Genomic DNA, 19,386 nt, shown 5'->3' with positions numbered 1-19,386 from the left:
AATCCACAATCCACATCTGGCCACTCAATGCAGAATTCCAGAGCTCCGTAAGAAAAGGATCTGTACAGTTTGTTACTTCCCCTGTTTAATGAAAGGAATCCCACTCTCCATTCTTCCTGAGGGCTCTTCTAAGCACCACCCCATTCCTTCTATCCTGGTGCTCCTTGGTCATTGTAACCCTCTCTGGCCTCCCAGGCCTGGAGCCTACCATTGGCTGACATGGCCAGCTTGCCAAGAAGGAAATGCTGTCACCAGGAAACGACTGAGCCTGAGGCCCCAGCTCATAGACTAGTGCTCTCTTGAGCCCCTCAAATTCCTGTGGGGGTGCATCATGGCAACCCTCTGAGCAAAGGCTTTTAAAGCACCTCATGTTTCACTTTGTAAAAGGTCTCATTTGGCCAGGCACACATCATTGCTTCTGACATTGCAGTCTAAGCAGGCATTTTTACTTCTGTTTCCCCAGTATGAACATGCAGGATCAAATAAACAGACTGTTCCTTTTCTCAGGGACAGAATGGTGTAGTGGTGAAGTGCAAGGGCTCTGCAGACTTGCTGTCCATCCTGGCCATGTCCCTTCTTGACTGTCACCCTGGCCAAGTTACTTGATTCCCACATGCTTCCATATTCTGCTCTACAATATGGGGATCATAGGAGTACCTACTTCACAGGGTTCTTACCAGGATTAAATGAGCTGGCATGTGACAATGCTTAGAACAATGCCAGGCACACAAAGTCTACACAAAGTAAAGGTAGCTATCGCCCTTATTCCTGGGAGCACCTTCTTCTTAAAGAAAAGGAAATACAGTGACAATGTTGTAGAAGTGAGATCTAGGTATAGAGGCAAAGGCCTTGCCTGGAAAATTCAGGATAGAAGATATTTTGGAGGAAAAGGATAAGGTTGGAGTTCTCATCTAGAGAAGCTGTGTGACACTTTAGTCCTCAGGGGCACTGCTGACTGGGCCTGCCTGGTCAGGGCCCAGAATAGGCTGGTGCAGAGTCCTGGGAAGCAACACAATTTCAGTGTGACTTCCAAAAATGACTGCTCTGAGGGTCAGGCGAGGAGGGAGGAAGACACAGGGTGAGGAGATGGGTATTGTTTTTTCTATCTGTGCTTGACACTCCCCCTTTCACACAAAGAGAGAATTGTGACAGGGCACTTTGCCCTTTGAATCACCTTGGCAACCTGAATTCTTTTGCTGTTCCAGGAAATTATAAACAAAATAAATATATTGAACTGACGCTCTTTGCTTCTGTTTTCTCCCTCAAATGGTACTTTTTTAAAAGGTGTGCGTGTTGGGGGTGGGGTGCTCTTGATTGTTTTAAATGTATTTTAGACTCCTTCAAAATATGTTTAAGTAACATCAGGTGAAGGAATCTTAGAAAAGTTGATAAAGCAGGCACAGAAGCTTGGATGTGTTCAGTGTAAACAACTTCTGGTAACAGGCATGCCATAGAACTTCATCAATTGATCCAAATAATGTAAAAGTTGTTGTAGACAAAGGAAGGATGGAAGGAGCAAGAGGATATAAGAGGGAAGATGAGAGGAAGAGAAGGAAGAAGCTTGAGGGTAAGAACCACTTTATGGGCCTGTGACCAGTACAGCCAAAGTGGGTCCCATGCTCAAAAGGCATCCCTGTGCTTGGGGTATAATGCTCTGTGGCCACCATCTGAAAATTTTCATTAATTTTATCTTTGAATTTTTGTTTTGTAAGTGAAGTCAGAAAGGACAATGGTACCATGGCTCACACAGTACTGCTTCCCCACCTCTCTAGTACAAACTGTCAGCCTCCTGGCAAGGGACCTGGACACAGACCTGAGGAGGGTCAGGATCAAGCATGTGCCAGGTTACAAGAGGAAGGCCCAGGCACCTGTAAGGGTTTGCTCTAGTAGTAAGACTCTCCAGCCCAAAGGAGCACAATAATAAATAGCAAATAAAAATCACTGTGCCATGTCAAGAAAGACACCAAGAAGAAAGGACTGAGATTCTTTCCTGCCATATCAACAGGGGACTCCACATTTTCATTTTGCCCTGAGCCTCACACATTATGTATCTGGCCCTGGTTGCAGCATTTAACACCCACTCAGCTCTCTTCCTGCACCTCAGAGTTGAGAGTTGTGAGGGCCCCTGGCCCTCGTCCTGCAAGAGGTTGTAGAACTCATGTCAGCTGCCCTCTCTCATACAGTGGAAGCACATTTCCAGGGCTCACAGTGTAATTGCCCATTGTGAGCCAGCAACAAGCTGAGTAATGGGAAATCCGGAGAGCCGAGAATGCAGAGACAAGGGAGGGAAAGGAAGAGGAAAGGTGAAATGAATGAGTGCTGTTCCATGGAGTTGTGAAAACTGACTCCAGCCATGGGGTCAAATAAACAGGATAACACAGCGCGAAAAAGACCAACAGGAAATTTTACACGGAAAAATGTATCAGGAGGTAGCTGTTGAACACCATTTGAAGTATATCAAAATTGCAGCTTTTTAAAAATCCAACTCTATTTCTTGCCCAGGTCTCTGACCCTAGCTTGTGGTCCAGCTCTGGGCTTCCAGAACTATACCTTGCTCCTCTATTTCCTTAACCTGCTCTTAATCCTCCTAGGGACCTCCATTCTACCCATAAGTCCTAGTGCATGGAGTTACAGGGTCTTTCTGTGGACTCAATCAGAAAATTAAAATGCTAATGAATTATTTGGATTGTTTTATAATCTTTCCAGAGATATCAGAAGAATCTGAAGGATTAGAGTTTCTATTGTATGATATAAAATGAGAATCTCTTTCATTGGCCAATGAAAATTTATTGTCATTTGAAATTGTAAATGCTCCTACAGTTTTTTTTTTTTCAGGTCAATGAAAGGTATTCAACACCAGTAATATGCACAGATTTTACTTACCTATTTGTGCAAGCTGAGGAGATATAGGACACTATCAAGGAAGAATTGGTAACTTTTAAGACTTGGACGGGCTACTTAAAAAAGTGTAGAATAGCCTCCTTTCAAAGATAGGATGAAAAGTTTATTATAGATCTACACAGAGATGGACCCAATTTAGATGGTTGCCTGAAGTTCTTTCTTTCTCATATTTGTTGATTTCTTATTGACTACTTAATTATGATCCATTTACTTTCACCAAGGATTTTTGGAGATTAAATTTCATGCAGTTTGTAGCAATCTGATCATTACTGGATCATCTTGGTCATCATTTTGCCACCAGTGAGTACTCATCCTGGTCATTTTATTTACATTAAAATTCACTCTGGGGTACCTGGGTGGTTCAGTCAGTTAAGGTCCAGTCTTGGCCGAGGTCATGATCTCAGGGTTGGTGGGTTTGAGCCCCTTGTTGGGCTCTGTGCTGACAACGTGGAGCCTGCTTCGGATTCTCTGCCTCCCTCTCTGCCTCTCTTTTTCTCTCTCTCTCAAAAATAAATAAACATTTAAAAAAATCATTGTTTAAAAATTTTTTTCACTCTTCTGGTTTCTCAGGGGCCAACCTCTGCCCTAGTTGGGGAAAAAAAAACAACAAATAGATTTGATGAACCAGTTGTTGTCTAGGTAGCTCCCCCCACCCCCCAGCATGTCAGTCAACCTGTATTTAATTTAAGTCCTTGTTAGTTGGCTAATGATGGAAGACAATTTAGCTCTTATGGGAAACAAAAATCCTTCCAGTGACAAGAGGCAAGTGGGAGTTTGTTGGAGGGTTTGTTAAAATGTGTTTACTCCCCTTTTTAGTTTTCCTTTCCTTTCTTTTTCTTTTTGCATTTTTTTCTTTGTATTTTATCTTAACATTCATAGACCGGGAAGAGCACTGGATGATACATAATGAGCTTCCTTTGACCCTCTCCTCCAGAGTGGAAATAGAATTCTGTGTTCCATCATCCTGAGCCACCACCAGGGTCCATCCATAATCAACTACGATGACGAGAGTGGGAAGACATGTGTGCACATTGCCGCAGCAGCAGGCTTCAGCGACATTATTAATGAACTGGCGAGAGTGCCTGAGTGCAACCTGCAGGCTCTGGATGTGGACGACAGGTATTGGTAGCAACTCAAAGTGCTGGGAACTAACAGCCATCTTCTCTTTATCTTAAAATAAAGAACATGGTTAAGGGGTTATCCTATATGACTATATCCTTGACTGCCGGTAATATTCACACATGTGCTTGTGACAATAAAAACTGCTCTATTTTAGTCAGGGCAGGAAAAATCATTGTTATGGAAAGAAATGCTGTGACTGTACAGTATTGTCAGACTTTCCACTTTTTGCTAAATGTTCTCAGAAGGCTTTCTGTATGTCAGCTTCCTGCTATATATGCACTTTTTATTTCTTAACAGTAAGTCTTATTTTTTTCATCATTCCTGGATTATGTCATAAAGTCTATAAGTTCTTGTTATCCAGACAAGAGCATAAGAGAAGTTTTGTATTCAGAACTAGATGTGACATTTTTCAGGTTTTTCTTTTTTTTTCCCAACCATTAAAAATACATTGGCAAGGAAAAAGAAGCTGGATCCAGAAAGGGGAAGAGACTTATCCCAGAGGTAGGTAGCAATGAAAGAAGACTTGTACCCTCCTCTTCTAAACGGAAGAACTTTTCATCCATAATCAACTATTAGAGCTTTTCAATTACACTGCTTATCTAATCTTTGTTTTGGTTAGGCATTGATTCAATGGAAATACAAGAATAATATAACAACAAACAAGACTATTGAAAATAAGTAAAAGGCTTACATGCTATGTATGGGTTTTTTGCCCTCTTCTGTTGAAGTGCAAAATTAGCCACCTACTTATCTTAACTTCAGGTAAATACCAAGAAGCACCTCCTACTCTGCTATACCTGAAATTCTTATAACACCTGGGAAAAATTCTTGAGTTGCACATGAGTCTCAGGACTTGGAGATGGTTAACATGATGACTTTAATTAAAATTGAAGTGTAGATCATTGAAAGTAGACCTTTTCCCAAGGTCAGATATTGATCTTGAGCAGGTAAGACAGTAACAGGACTGAAGTTACATGAAGAGAAAAGGTTAATGAGCCAAAAAAAAAAAAAAAAAAGAAGAAGAAAGCAACACATTTAAGAAAGGCGGGCTGGAGAAAAGTTTACCGACTTTAAAATACTTTCACAACCAGTTCCAAACAGGATATTTCCCAGTTTGCATTATCATACACTTAGCAAAGGAAATCCAGTTCCCCAAGCCTCAGGGAAGAAAGTAAAACCAAGGTAGGAAAAAAAAGTACAAAAGATAAGATCATACAAGAGTTCAAAGTGAAGTAAAATCTCCAGGAGAATCTAGTTCCTGCTCCAAAGCTCAACTCACTTGTTGCCAATTGAGGCAAATTGAGGCCAAATTGTTGCCAATTGAGGCCAATAGAGGCCAAATCCTGCCCTCCGTTTTGTTTTGTTTTCTGCAACCTGCAGCTGTACCTTCACACTGAAACTGTGAGCTTGTCTTAGTAGAATTTTTCAGAAGTTTCATAGGTATAAATGCTTTAACCATTTGTAGGAATTGTGACTTCCTTATGCTTCTTCTCCTAGTGGAGAGAAAGTGTTTGAAGCAAAGGGAAGAAAAATAAGGCAGTAGTTTAAAAAAAAGAGAGAGAGGGAAAATATGCAGGCACTAGTCCTCCTAGATATTAAAGTACTTTCTAGATCTGTGATATTTATTTATTTTTTTAAAGTTTACTTATTTATTTTAAGAGAGAGAGAGAAAGAGAAAGAGAGAGCAGGGGAAGAGGAGAGAGAGAGAGGTGAGAGATAGAGAATCCCAAGCAGGCTCTGTGCTATCAGCATGGAGCCTGTTTTGGGGCTTGATCTCAGGAACTGTGAGATTATGACTGAAGCCAAAATCAAGAGTGGGAAGCTTAACCATCTGAGCCCCCAGGTGCCCCAGATGTATGAGATTTAAAACATGGTGTAATTAGCCTAAGATCCATGGCACAGAACACATAACTCAGAAGTAGCTCATGTAGCATAAATGTCTCAAGTTTCATCAACCTGTGAGGTCATACTTTACTTTAATACCCAACCCATTTATCTTCAGGAAAGACAGTCTTTTATCAAGTTCTCCCTACATGCTTCTGGGAATTCTCTCGGGAATGTTTACATGTCCTATAAATCATTCCTTACTGACATCTCAACCAATGCTGCATGCTTATATCAATCATTTCCTGCTCTTCAGACACTACCTCATCAACCACCTCTAATGAATTTTTTCTGAGTCATGGGCCCTGGCCCTCCACCTTCACATTTTGATAGTTTCAGCTATCCCAGTGTAAATGTGTGTTTGTGTGCTGTGTTTGTCAGAAATTTAGAGATAAGAAAGGAATTACAGGTTAGATAACCTGAAATTGGATACTACAGATTGCCCACAAAGGCTCTGTGTCTATTAGTTAGGAGTTTTCTATATACTCCGTTTCTCTGCAAAATAATTTATGTTTTCCCCTTGTTCTTCCGGATCTCTTTTTCCATGTTGGCAGTCAGAAGAATTAAAACACTTGGTCTTCACAATTGTTGTAAAGAAGTATTTCACACTGCTCCAAAGTGAGTTGTCATGTGTCCATGAACCTGATGAGATTGATGCCCAACCCTTCATCTATTGAATTTATTGGCAATATATCCTCTAAACAGGATGGCATAATCTGGCTGGAGCCTCATCCTGTTTCATAATAGATATTGTGTGGAGACCTCTCTCAAGTAGAATAGAATCAGTCACATCTGCCACTTATTCAAATAAGCAGGGTGATTGATCACTGTATTGAAAAGAAACACAGTCCTATGAAGTGTTCTCAAATTGCGGGAAGTAGTATAACATGAGGAGGAGGATGCTTGATTGACAGAAGACACAATCCACGCATGGGGATCCTGACCACACTGAAGACAAGACTACTCTCCCAAGTACTAAGGCCCATGCACCTTTAACAGATAGCTCCAACTGAGCCCTTCTCTGTCTAGCCCCTTGGCTGCCTCCATGTCTGAGAGACTGCTTGGCCACCCTTCTGCCCAGGGTTCAGGCCCCACCAGAAAGCCAAGAAGTTTTCCATGCCTTCCTTCCCTGCCTCAGGATTGAGCCTTTCCCAGGGCAGCTTAAAAATGACAATATTTTCTCCTAGCCTCCTGCTTTTTTTTTTTTTTTTACCTAAGAGAATACTGCTTTTACAATTAAATAAAGGCTTAACTATTGAGGAATATGTATCTATCTTCTGGCTGATGAAGGACTTTCTAAGTATAAAATGCTGAAAGAAACAAAAGCAAAGAGATAATTAAATGTGGTTATTTTTAATTTTTTATGGAAAATCACTATAAAAATTAAAAGTCAAGTAACAAATTAGAGAAAATGTTTGCAAAAGTATTGATATCTTTAATATATAAGGAGCCTACATAAATTAGTAAGAAAAACTAACAATATAACAGAAAAAAAAATGGCCAAAAGGCATTAAGAGTCATTTCAGTCAGAAGACTCAAATGACAAATAAAAATGTATTTCAAAACTTCCACCTCACTATTAAAGAAATGCAAAAGAAAATAACACTGTGGTATCATTTTGCCTACCAAATTGGCCAAGATTTTTAAAGGTGATGATAACACTCAGTTTAGAGAAGGAATAGGGACACAGCTGGTAGGGGGAGAAATTGAGTCCATGTTCTTAGAAGACAGTTTGCATTATGTATAAAGAGCCTTAAAATTGCCCATAGCTTGGGGTTGCCTGCGTGGCTCAGTAGGTTAAGCAGCTGGCTTTGGCTCAGGTCATGATCTCACAATTTGTGAGTTCAAGGCCTGCATCGGACTCTGTGCTGACAGCTTGGAGCCTGTTTTGGATTTTGTGTCTCCCTCTCTCTCTGCTCTTCCCCTGCTTGTGCTCTGTCTCTCTCTCTCTCTCTCTCAAAAATAAATAAACTTAAAAAAAAACTGCCCATAGCTTTTGACGCACTACTTCCTCTTCTAGGACATCGTCAAGAAGGCCAGAGAAGGGTACAAGGCTCCAGAATGCTTATAGCTGGAGGACAGTTTGCATCATCCTGAAGCCCCATCTGATACTTAACTTACCATTTCCACACTGCAAATAGCCACACATTTCTCGTGCCACACCCAGACTTTAAACAACTGTTGCCAGCTGAGCACCCTGTGCCATTTCTGTGCTCTGACCCTTGTGCCATTCCCATGTGGTCCCCCAGGACACCGCTGCACTGGGCTGCAGCTGCAGGGAAGGCAGACTGTGTGCAGTCACTGCTGGAGCTGGGCATGGACAGCAACCTGCGAGACACCAAGGAGAGCACACCCCTGGCCTACGCCCTGTACTGTGGCCACACAGCCTGTGTCCAACTCCTCTCCCAAGAGAGTAGGTGAGTGCACTGGAGAGGAGAGGCACTCATTGTTTTCTTCCTCTCAAACATTTATAAAATTGGATGAAACTTTTCCCTTGCCGATGCCCAAATCCAGCTCTAACTTAATATTGTGCTTGCCACTGTCTAATATATCGTGACATGTTCTCTACTCTATGGAGCAAAATTATAGTAGTGAGCCCAAATCCATCACCCTAACATCCACTGGACTTTCATTTCTTCTTTCCTGTTTCTCCCTTTCTTCTTCCCTGTATGCCATGTTCTCTTAATCTTCTTTTTTTCCGTAATCAACTATTCTCAAACTTTTTGTTCTCAGCACCCTTTTCCACTTTCAAAAATTGGGAACCCCGAGGGGTTTTCTTTATGGGAGTTACACCTTTCTGTATTTATAGCACTAAAAACTAAAACTAATTTTTAATAAAATATGTAGTTATTCATTTAAAGCAATAACCTCATTACATTTACATGTTGACATAAATACCATATTTGTAGCTAAAAATAACCTTGTTGTCCAAAACCAAAAAAAAGTTGTAATGAGAAGAACAGCAGAGCTTTGCAATGTTTTGCAAATCTCTTCGATATCTTAATAGAAACATAGTAGAATACAGCTATATTCCCACATCTGTTCCTGTATTCAGTCTCTTGCAATATGTTATTTTGATTGAAGTGTCTGAAAAAAATCTGGCTTTGCATAAATATGCAGTTGGAGAAGGGAATATTTCAGTAGCATTTTCAGATATTGTAGATACTTTTCCTTTGCTATTACATCCAAACTTGACAAATGTTATTTACAACGTGAACTATTGGCATATCGATGAACTTTTTATACTCTGTTGTGTTAAAATCCATTAGTCTGTCTTGCACTTTAAATGGGTCTTATACCCATACAGGATTTTATAGTATCTTGCTTTGGTCATTTGGAAAATATTGGTTCACTTAATTAGGAATATCATCCAGATGACACATTGCATTATACAATATTAAAAAATCACATTTGTTAATATCACCACTGATCTTATTGGAAGAGCCTTTATGTATCAGGAAGCTGTCAAGCTTACAGTATGCACGCAAGTTTTTCAAAATTCTAATTTTTGCTTGAAAACTGGACTTTTGTCATTGGCAGCAATTGCTGTCAGTTGTTTACCTTGAAATTACAGGCTTATTTTATTCATTTTTGAGAAGCTTTCTGAAAATACCCAATTGCAAATAACCATAGTTTGTCTGTAGGTCATAAAAATGGTGTTCTGTGAAAAAACAGTATCTAGGTTAGCTGGCAACTCAAACAATTATACAAGTGCTTTACCTCAAGACAACCGTCATATTTTGTTATATAGTTGAATTGCTTATGGGTACTTCCTGTTTTGTCAAAAAGTGTATACTGAAAGGTCATTTTTAAAAATTTTTTTAATGTTTATTTTATTTTTGAGAGAGAGAGAGAGAGAGAGAGAGAGAGAGAGTGAGTGGGGGAGGGACAGAGAGAGAGGGAGACACAGAATCCGAAGCAGGCTCCAGGCTGTGAGCTTGTCAGCACAGAGTCCAACCTGGGGCTTGAACTCACGAACCGTGAGATCATGACCTGAGCTGAAGCCAGGACTTAACCTACTGATCCATCCAGACACCCCGCAAAGGTCAATATTTAATAAAATTAATAACTTTTACCAGACATTAATAAGTTAAATGACAATTTTTTAACATAAGTCCATTGATGATACTGTCTTGATTTGTATCAAGGAGCCCATACTTTGACCCACTATCTCTATTGTACAAAAGCACATGAATATTGTACAAAAGCAACTGAAGACTGTTAGGGACCCCACCCACAGGGTTTAGGGGACCACACTTTAAGACCCCACTGGCCTAAATCACAGTCTATAACCGAAGGAGGAAAGATTATAGAAGATACTAAAGTAGCATTAATGTGCACAGGGCTATATTCTATTGAGGTCAACTTGGAAGAATGTTAGAGATCCCCTGAGGTAATATTAGGGGTCTTGAAGGGGTATTCAATAGTTCACAAAGCCTATTGGAAGGTGAAAGAATGAAGATAAAAATACATCGTGGAAATAAAGATTCAATTACACACTGTGTGACCTGTAAAGAAAAGCACTAATTATATACAGTCAAGTGGTGATGTTTTTCAAATTACAAATTACAGTATCTCACTCTGAAGAGTAATGTTGCAATCTGGCTTTTAGGGCACACACATGGGTCAGATTTCATCATTAACTTGTACCACAGAAAGCACTAAGTCAATTGTGGCCTCAAAAGAGAGTAACAGAATTTTCCAAGCAAGAAAAACAGAATCGTGCCTCAGGGAAACTGTCCACATAAGAGGAGCCCGTCGGACAACTGCTGACCTTTTTTTCTTTAGAATTTGCCTGCCCATTGGGCATTGCTCACTTTTCTTCTGCTGCCACACCCGATCTCTGGGACAAACACTTCCTCCTGGGCAGCTAAAGCCCAGACTAAAGCTTCTTCCCTCGGTTTCCTTTTTTAAAAAGTATTTTCCAATAGGAAATTTAGTAAAAACTGAAAGGGAAACAAAGAACATTCAAATAGCATAAAACGGGCAGGCTTCCTGAGGTAGATAATGTCTGAGCTATGCCTAGATCTTATGAGATCTCTTTCAGAGAAAACCTGAAACCACATTTCCCCTGCCTCTACAAGGTCCCCTTTGCCTCTACCACTTGAAGCCTGAACTCACCCTTAGCCTTCATCTCTGTGACTTAAAACTTATACCCCTACTGACTGTGCTTGATAAGTGAGAACAGTAATGCTTTAAGCTATTTTCAACTTAGTTTATCCCTTGGTGAAAATAGATGATCTAGAGGTAGATTTTGAAAGGACAGTTCCTGAGGGACTAAGAGGAATCTAAGAAATAGTCTAACTATGGCAAGGAGTGGAGTAACAAAGGGTTTTGCGAGTTCTTCCACCTGACCTTTGACTTGAAAATGCTTTGGGGTGTCTTTGGATTACCTAAGACAACCTTCTCAAGCAGATGAAATAGAGGGAGGCAGTGTTTGGTTGGGGGATTGTGACCACTTCCTAGCTTCTTACAGAGTCCTTGTTATTTTACATTCCCATAGAACAGAGCCTACTCGACCCTTTCCTTCCCAGAGCAGTAGACCCCAGAAGAAGGAGGGACGATTCAGCATGCTCAACCAAATCTTCTGCAAAAACAAAAAAGAAGAGCAGAAAGCCTATCAGAAGGATCACAGCAGGGATCGACACAGGGGGGAGCACACCTCGGAAGTCGATGACATCATCACCACCTTTGACGGCATCGTGGATACCAACTGCCAAGAAGGGCCAGGCGATCAGGTGGCTATGATTGACCTTAAGAAGCGGACCTCAGAGAATTCAAAATATCTCTTGCCAGAAAAGAAGCCTCTGGGCCCCAAGGGGCTTCCACCAATCAGAACGCAGAGTCTCCCACCCATCACCGTGGGCAGTCACTTCCTGACAGCTTCCCAGGGGGCCACTTCCCATACTGGTCTGAGCTCTGGTAGTCATCATATGGCCCAGCGATCTCAGAAAAGCCGCAGTGAGCAGGACTTACTGCATAACAGAACTGGTTGCCAAGCGTTGCTAGATAACCCCTGGAGAGGCGATTCTAACCAGGTGTTCTGTAAGGCTGGGACTGTGTCTTCTTCTGATAAACTGCTGGACAGATTGCTCACCAGTGGCTCTGGTCACCAGGAGGTCTTTGGGCTGCCACATCTTCCTCATCTACATAATCCTTCATCAGGTATTACCCTTGCTTCCCTCTTCCTCATTCCTGGCAGGCTCTCTCCAAGAAATGTTTCCTATAGTTCTGGGCTAGGAACTGGGGTGACAGTAGCCTAGAAGGCAGGGCCAGAACAAAATGGATGATTAGGGCCAACATTTTTCCTTGAGTCTACTGGACTCAAGATCTCTAGGCTATTGAAACATTCTGCTTTTCCACCCTCAGGGCAATCATCAAGTTAAAGTATGTGCCTTCTTATATTCCCAGCAGATATGTGTAGTGATTGGAAGATTAAAGCAGAAATATTGCTATTTCCAGTAGCTAAGATTCTTAACTAGGGATAGTGGCAATATCAATTATGAGGGGTTGATTTGTTTGTGTGATGGCTTGCTTTTAAATCAGGTGTTCAATCCCTACTTCAGACCTACAGAAGCAAAATTTTGGTGAGGGAGGAGAGGAAATGGCAATACCTTCTAGGTAACATTCACACATTAATGGTTCAAGTTTCCACACATACCAAAGGCTTACATTGTAATTCTCCCTGCTGTCTCTTCCCCATGCCAACCAATGCCACTCATCCAAAGCTACTAATATTATTTGTTGTTTATTCTTCCAGAGATATTTTATACACGTGTATACACACATACACACACACACACACACACACAAAATAGGTATAAGTAAGTATATATCCCCCTTTAAATAAGTGTATCACACTAAAGAATTTGTTTTTATACACATATAAGCAATATATATATATATATATATATATATATTTAATGGTCCACAGGTGATTCTGATGCACACTAGAGAAAGGGAAACATTGTTTTAAAGCAGAGGCTGCAAAACAGCTTCCAAAATTAGTTCATTGCCACAGAATCTTGTTTTGTTTTCAAGTGAATTAATTGCCAATATTTAAAAATCATCAAGTATTACATAAAAAAATAGAAAATTCTAGCCTTTCTGAAAAATTTAAAAGCCTGGCAACACTGAACCCAAATTCCACTTGGTAATAATAGGCCAGATATGAATACCCACTGTCCCCTTGAACACCAGCTAGACATCACTGTCGCCAGTTCAACCCAGTCCACAACAGTCTCTAGTATCTCTCCAAGAAGTGTCAGTTTTTCTTCATTAATGTGTTTCTGTTGTTTTTCTCATAGTAGGGTTAAGAGAAAAAAATGATGTATCTTGAACCCGCATTTCTGTCAAACATACAAGAATGAAATACTGAGAGGGCTATGTGTATTGTAAGAAGTGGAGGAGGGATGAGGCACCAGGGTGGCTCAGTCAGTTGAACATCCGACTCTTGGTTTCGGCTCAGGTCATGATCTCACAGTTTGTGGGTTTGAACTCTGTGTTGGGCTCTAAGCTGACAGCTTGGGATTCTCTCTCTCCCTCTCTCTCTCTGCCTCTCCCCCACTCACACTCACTCTTCACTTTCCTTCTCTCTCTGAAAATAAAGAAATAAAATCTTTTAAAAAAAGAAATGGAGGAATATATATATTTGGAAATAAGAAATATTCCTTCCTAAAAAAAAAAAAAAGACAGAAATATTCCTTCCTGTTTAATATGCAGCATGAGCCTGGCTCTCTTCCCTCATTTATGCGTGCCTGGTCTGGTGTCTGAAACAGGTAGAGGTAGAGTATGACTCCCCTCATACATATTTACATGTATGTGTGAGAAACAGACATCCTGGTGTCTGAGAAAAACTCCACGCAACATTTTACTTCCTCCACAAAGCACTAAAGTATGTGGTTAGTGCCATAGGTAATGTTTTTGCTTTTGTTCTACAGAAGCATCAGGAAGGAAAGATATTAGTCTTCTTTTGATACTTTAGTGGTCTCCAGGGCCTCAACCCGTCCTCCTTTCTGGAGTTGGTCCTGTCCTGGCTAATATCTCCTCTTTTGAAAATCTTTTGAAATTTGTGAAAATCTCGTTCTTTTTCTGTTCCCAAGAGAGCCTGTCTTTTTCTATCAGTTAGGAATGGGCTCAGCCGCCTGTAAAAGAAACCAAAGTAACAATGGCTTAAACAACATAGAAATGTATTGCTCTCATAGGAAAGAAGTCTGAAGTAGGTAGTTCCCAGGTGTTTGGTAGCTCCATGATCACCAAAAACCTAGGCTCCTTCCTCCTGGGTGCTCCACAGCTTACCATATGACTTCCATTCTTCAGGTTATTTCACGGTCCATTAAGGCTAACAGAGAAGGAGGAAAGAAACAGAGAGAAGGGAAACATGGATTTTCCCAGCTGAATCAGCTCCCGTTAAGACATCATTGCCCTTAAGTCCACACATCTGTTTACATCTCATTGGCCAGAACTTTAATCACATGGTCATGCCTATTGGCACGGGAGAGTGGGAATTGCAGTCTTTTATCTCAGCATTCGGCTGTCCCTCAAAAGTTGGATTTTTGTTTCTAAGAGAGAAGAGAGATTTGATAGTGGATAAAGAACTAGTAGATTATGGCATTTGTACTATCTAAAACTTTCTGTATTATTGGAAATAAAATGAAATTTAATAAACTCGGTTTGAAAATTAGCTTCATTTGCCAGTGAAGTGACTTGAAAAGTCCTGGAGTGGCAGAATAGTAGAAAAGAAGCAAAATTCTCCAGGAGAATCTTAAATAATTAGCTGTGGCTACATCAAAGCATTTATTTTTTAACCAATGTTTTTAAGTTTATTTATTTTTGAGAGAGAGGGAGACAGAGTGAAATCAGGGGAGGGGCAGAGAGAGAGAGGGAGACACAGAATCTGAAGCAGGCACCAGGCTCTGAGCTGTCAGCATAGAGCCCAACGCAGGGGTCAAACTCACAAACCAGGAGATCATGACCTGAGCCGAAGTCAGATGCTTCACTGACTGAGCCACCCAGGTGCCCCTGCAACCAATGTTTTTAAGCACTGATAATAGCTAGGAGCCATTCTAGGCAACTGAGTTGTGGTAAGATAAATCTCCCAAGAATCTTCAGCCTATAAATGAGTTTTAAAAGATATGGATTTGCTAAAATGATTATGCAACTGACTTCAAGGTACTTTTCTTATCATGTTTAGTTACAAGATCATAGGGTTTTGAAATGGAAAGGACCTTATTCATTAAATGGTTAGAGGGTCTGCCATTCTAATTTGTCAAGAGGCGGACTACTACAAGGGCTAAGACATCTGGGTTCAAATTCTGGTTCTGTCACTTAGGTGCTGTTACTTAATCTCTCTGGGCTTTTGTTTCTTCACCTGAAAAGAATGGGAGGAAATACCTAACCATACCTAACTATAGCATTGTGAGTTGCTGTTAAATTAAAAGAGGTGATACAGGTAAAATACTTAGAACAGTGATTTGAACAAAGTGTTATACCCACACGAACGTATTTGGTTATTTAAAACTATGTGCCAGGCCCTATACTAAGCACTATGGTTTAGTTACAAGCTAAGAATCACCTTGTTTTAAAGATGATGAAACTTAAGTAAATGTGCTAGTCAACTGCCTGATTGCCCTCACGTCTAGTTTTTCCCTCCAGCCCTATTCTGTCTCTCAGGGAATGACACTTCCCAAGCTCCCTTGCAGCTGCTCCCAGGTACTTTTGGCCAAGTATCAGGAGGCACTGGCAGATGAGGAAGAGCAGGAGAAGGAGGGAAAACAGTGTAGTTGTCCACAATGGCCCTGTGCTTTTTCTGGAAGCTCCCACAGTGGTTCCATCTCCTTCATGCTCCCTCTACACAGCTGCTCACTCTGTAGCTCTGGCCCCCACTAGCTTTAACACCATCCTTTCCCCTTATCTCTCCAGCCTAGAGATGGTTGCTTTTTTTTTTTTTTTTTTTTTCAGCGGCTGATCTCTGGATTGTCCTCTACCCTCTCTTCTGTTTGGCTTCTTAGTTTTTCTAACACCAATAGAAACAAGTTTCTGTATGAAATTCCCTCTGTTCCAAAAACCAAGAGAGGTCTCTTTTTTCCTGGGTGAGCCCCAACTGATAAAACAAGACATATCTCTCTGAGCCACAGTTTCTTACTCACCCAGAGGCTGGGACCATTATACCTCATCAGGCTCTTTTCAGTTATAATTCACATGGCCTAGAAGAGTTAAAACAGTTTGCTCCAAGTTTTACAACTAATTGATGACATATTCTGTACTTGAACCCAGATCTCCAAAATAGGAAGGTATCACCATGGCAATGTATTTCTCTGAAAGTCCAGTTTGGTAGTAAGCTTACCAATTACCCACAGTGTACTTGTCTGAGAAATGATGTTGTCCTCCCCAAAACAAAAAAGATTTTCCTGCCTTACGGATTTTATTTTTGCTGACATTTTTAACTCAGTTTGAAATGTTTTGACAACTACCGAGGCTCTGGACTACGATTAGGAGGCTCACTTGGGTGGTTTTAGTGTTAGTCTAGGCAGGTTGAAACAGTAGATTTCTACACTGAGCTGCCATATTTGATATGAAAGCCTATCGCTTCTCAGCCTTTTGGCTAAGATCATGTGTGATATGAAAGCCTAATACAGTAAAGTAGTTGGATAATCTAAGTCATACCATTGCACCACTGATTTGAACTTGGATAGTAGCTTTAGCATAGGATTTTCTCTTTTCCTGACCTGGATTTAGTAGAAATAATAAGGGCTAGCTAGCACTGCCACTGTTTGAATTCCTGGCAGCCATTAACCTGTGCTTGCATCAGCAACCCTGAACATTGAGCTGTAATGATTATTGCTTAACATTCATTGAGACCTGTCAGTGGGCTAGATGGAGAGAGATGGGGGGTGAGGCACTTAGCCTAATGAGGAAATTTGGAGCACATCAGCTTAATTCATTGCAAACAGCTTTCAGAGAAAATGGAACAGAAAGCTCTGAGGTGTTTGCTATCAGCCTGGTTATTTACAAGCCATCACACAGAAAGCAAGAAAGCTCTCACTTCCCTTCTCCCTTAAGAGAGAACTTCCTTCTCCCTAATTTTCTGACATATCCTAGCAACAATGCAGCCTCCTCCCTGTGTATGGCTGATCTAGTGATCCCTCGGTTGAAACCCATCACAGGTGCTACATCTTTTCCAGGACAAAAGCCAGATTCTTGAGCTGGTAAACAAAATCCTCCCAGCATGGCAGGGCCTCACTTTCTGTTGTCAGCTTCTGTGACTCACATCTCTAATCCTTTCCCCCATCCCCCTGAACAGTTCCTTGAATATCTCTCAGTTCCCTGACAACCCATACCTTTCACTCTATGACGTCAGCACCCATGTTATTTTTAGCTTCTGTCCACTGTCAGCTTAACAGACTTGTACAGACTTTTAAGAACCACCTCAAAACTTCTCTGAAAGTCACCCTGACCTCTATAGGAAGTGCGGCTCTTTCTTACTGTGAATCATAGAAGACTAGCTCTACCTTGTTGAGCCTCCTGGGGGGCAGATGGCAAACTGAACTGCGTACTTCCCCTTCAATAATACTGCAGAAGAGGAGTCTTTAATCCCTATTCTGGAAATGAGGAAATTGAGGCATAGAGAGGTTAGCCCACCGCTCAGTAGGTCACAGAGCTAGGTAGGAAGTGACAGAGCAGACATTCAAGTGAGCTCTGTGGGAGTTAAGACACCTCCACCTGTCTGGACCCCTCTTTTCTGTGTGATGCCCTCACGGCACTGCTCATGGGCTCCAAAAGTATCCGTTAACCTGTTTTTCTTCCAACGTACACTGTAATCACCTCCTGAGCATCTTGCCTTCTCCTCTTTGTACTCTAGGCTCAGGAATATGGTGAGCACACAACAGAGGAGTGCTGAACTTATTTACTTGTTGAACAAAGGGATTTAGTTGAAAACCTTTTCTGCCTTTGAAGTCTAGGACAGTAGTCCTCAACCCTGTCCCCACAGGCTGGAGGTCCCTTTCAGTGCCTGCAGCACAGATGGACTGAACACAGCTCTACCTCCTCCTTCAAAACTGAGCCAAATGCCAGTGCAGAATGAAGTTGAGCTCTGCTTTCACTTCCCAAATCACTGCCATAACCTGTTTCTGCCCACTTCTCTCATCCTGCCAAAATTGCTTTGGCTGCTAGGGAGGCAGGATAGGTTCTAGGTCAGACAGACCTAAATTGGAGCCCAGCCTCTGTCACTTTCCATTATATGACCTTGAGCACTTTTGAGAACTCCTCCAAGCCACAGTATCCTCAGGGATGATAATAGTATCTATCTCACAAGGGAAAGTGATTGTTAGGATTAAATGAGATTATGCATATAGGATTGAGCCCAGTCCCCGACAATAGCCCAATAAACATTATCCATAATTACCATTATCTCATTTCTTGGTTTTGCAAATTTCTGCTCAATTCATGGATAAATAAGGTATGAGTTGATAAGAGTGCTTACTTACTTACTGTAATTACTCACTATTATTCTACTGAGGAATGTTTTCTTTTTAAATAATAGTTTGTGAAGTTATTTGACCTTTAGGATACAAAGGAATGAAAATATAATATCCACCAGAGAGACTGGAAGTTTTGCTCAGTCTTCATCAAATGGCAGTGCTCAGATTACTGCTCCTATAATATGCCTTTGGACTCACCTAAGCAGACGGACAGTGATCTTGGCTAATGCTTTTTCTGTTTCCCCTTATCTAAGGAAGACTTGGTCCAAACAGAAGAATTAAACCTATGAGCTGTACTGTAGTTGTTCTGATTCTTTCAAGACTACGAGGCAACAAATTAAATGAATACATTCCCTACTCTCCCAGAGATCGTGTTAAACACGCTACAGAATAAAAATGTAATAATTGCTAATGCTTATTGAGTGTTAACCTTGTAAGCTACATGTTTTAATTTGTTCTCCTACTTAATTTTTAGGACAAGTGAAAAAAACAGACACAATTATTTTCACCATTTTGTACATAAGGAAATTTTAGAGAGGGAGAATCTCTTGTCCAAGTTGGCAAAAAGTCTAATCCTGTCCCATTTGGTCAACTATGTATAAGGACCTGAATAACTTGGGTATTTTTCCTATTTTCAGATATTTAGATCTATCTCCTGTAATCAGTAGTCTGTTGATAAATGTTTAACAGCTGGCTCTCTGGGAGAAAAATCAGTGCTTGCTGATTTTCATGGTATAAATACTTCCACTATGGCCAATGTTGAGCCACCACTGTGATGTCAACCAGCTCACTAAATTCCTAAAATTTTAACCATTGGTTCCCAAGAGCCAGTATACATGGTTCCAGCACAGCACTACTTATGGCCTAAATTAGAGAATAGCAATCTCCCAGGTGACTTCACCCAGATCCATCTTCTAGGTCAGTGACGCTCAATCCTACCACACAATAGAATCCTTTGGGAACCAGTAAAAATCTGATGCCCTATCCCAGTCCCAGAGAT

At 40.9% G+C, this 19,386-nt stretch overlaps 1 protein-coding gene across 2 annotated transcripts in view; it reads left to right on the top strand.

Annotated features, from left to right (window-relative positions):
* ANKRD55 (ankyrin repeat domain 55) overlaps positions 1–19,386 on the top strand; it is a 95,956-nt gene that overhangs the window by 72,593 nt on the left and 3,977 nt on the right. For both annotated transcript variants that reach the window (XM_032593157.1, XM_032593156.1), the window contains 3 exons: positions 3,836–4,020; positions 8,157–8,324; positions 11,411–12,072. In XM_032593157.1, coding sequence (XP_032449048.1) covers positions 3,836–4,020; positions 8,157–8,324; positions 11,411–12,072 — 1,015 coding nt within the window. The remainder of the gene's footprint in view (positions 1–3,835; positions 4,021–8,156; positions 8,325–11,410; positions 12,073–19,386) is intronic.

This window comes from Lynx canadensis, chromosome A1 (assembly GCF_007474595.2).
Source record: "Lynx canadensis isolate LIC74 chromosome A1, mLynCan4.pri.v2, whole genome shotgun sequence".
In the NCBI taxonomy this organism is placed as follows: Eukaryota; Metazoa; Chordata; class Mammalia; order Carnivora; family Felidae; genus Lynx; species Lynx canadensis.
Note: the sequence above shows the minus strand (reverse complement) of the source record. Positions and strands in the feature narration are given on the sequence as shown.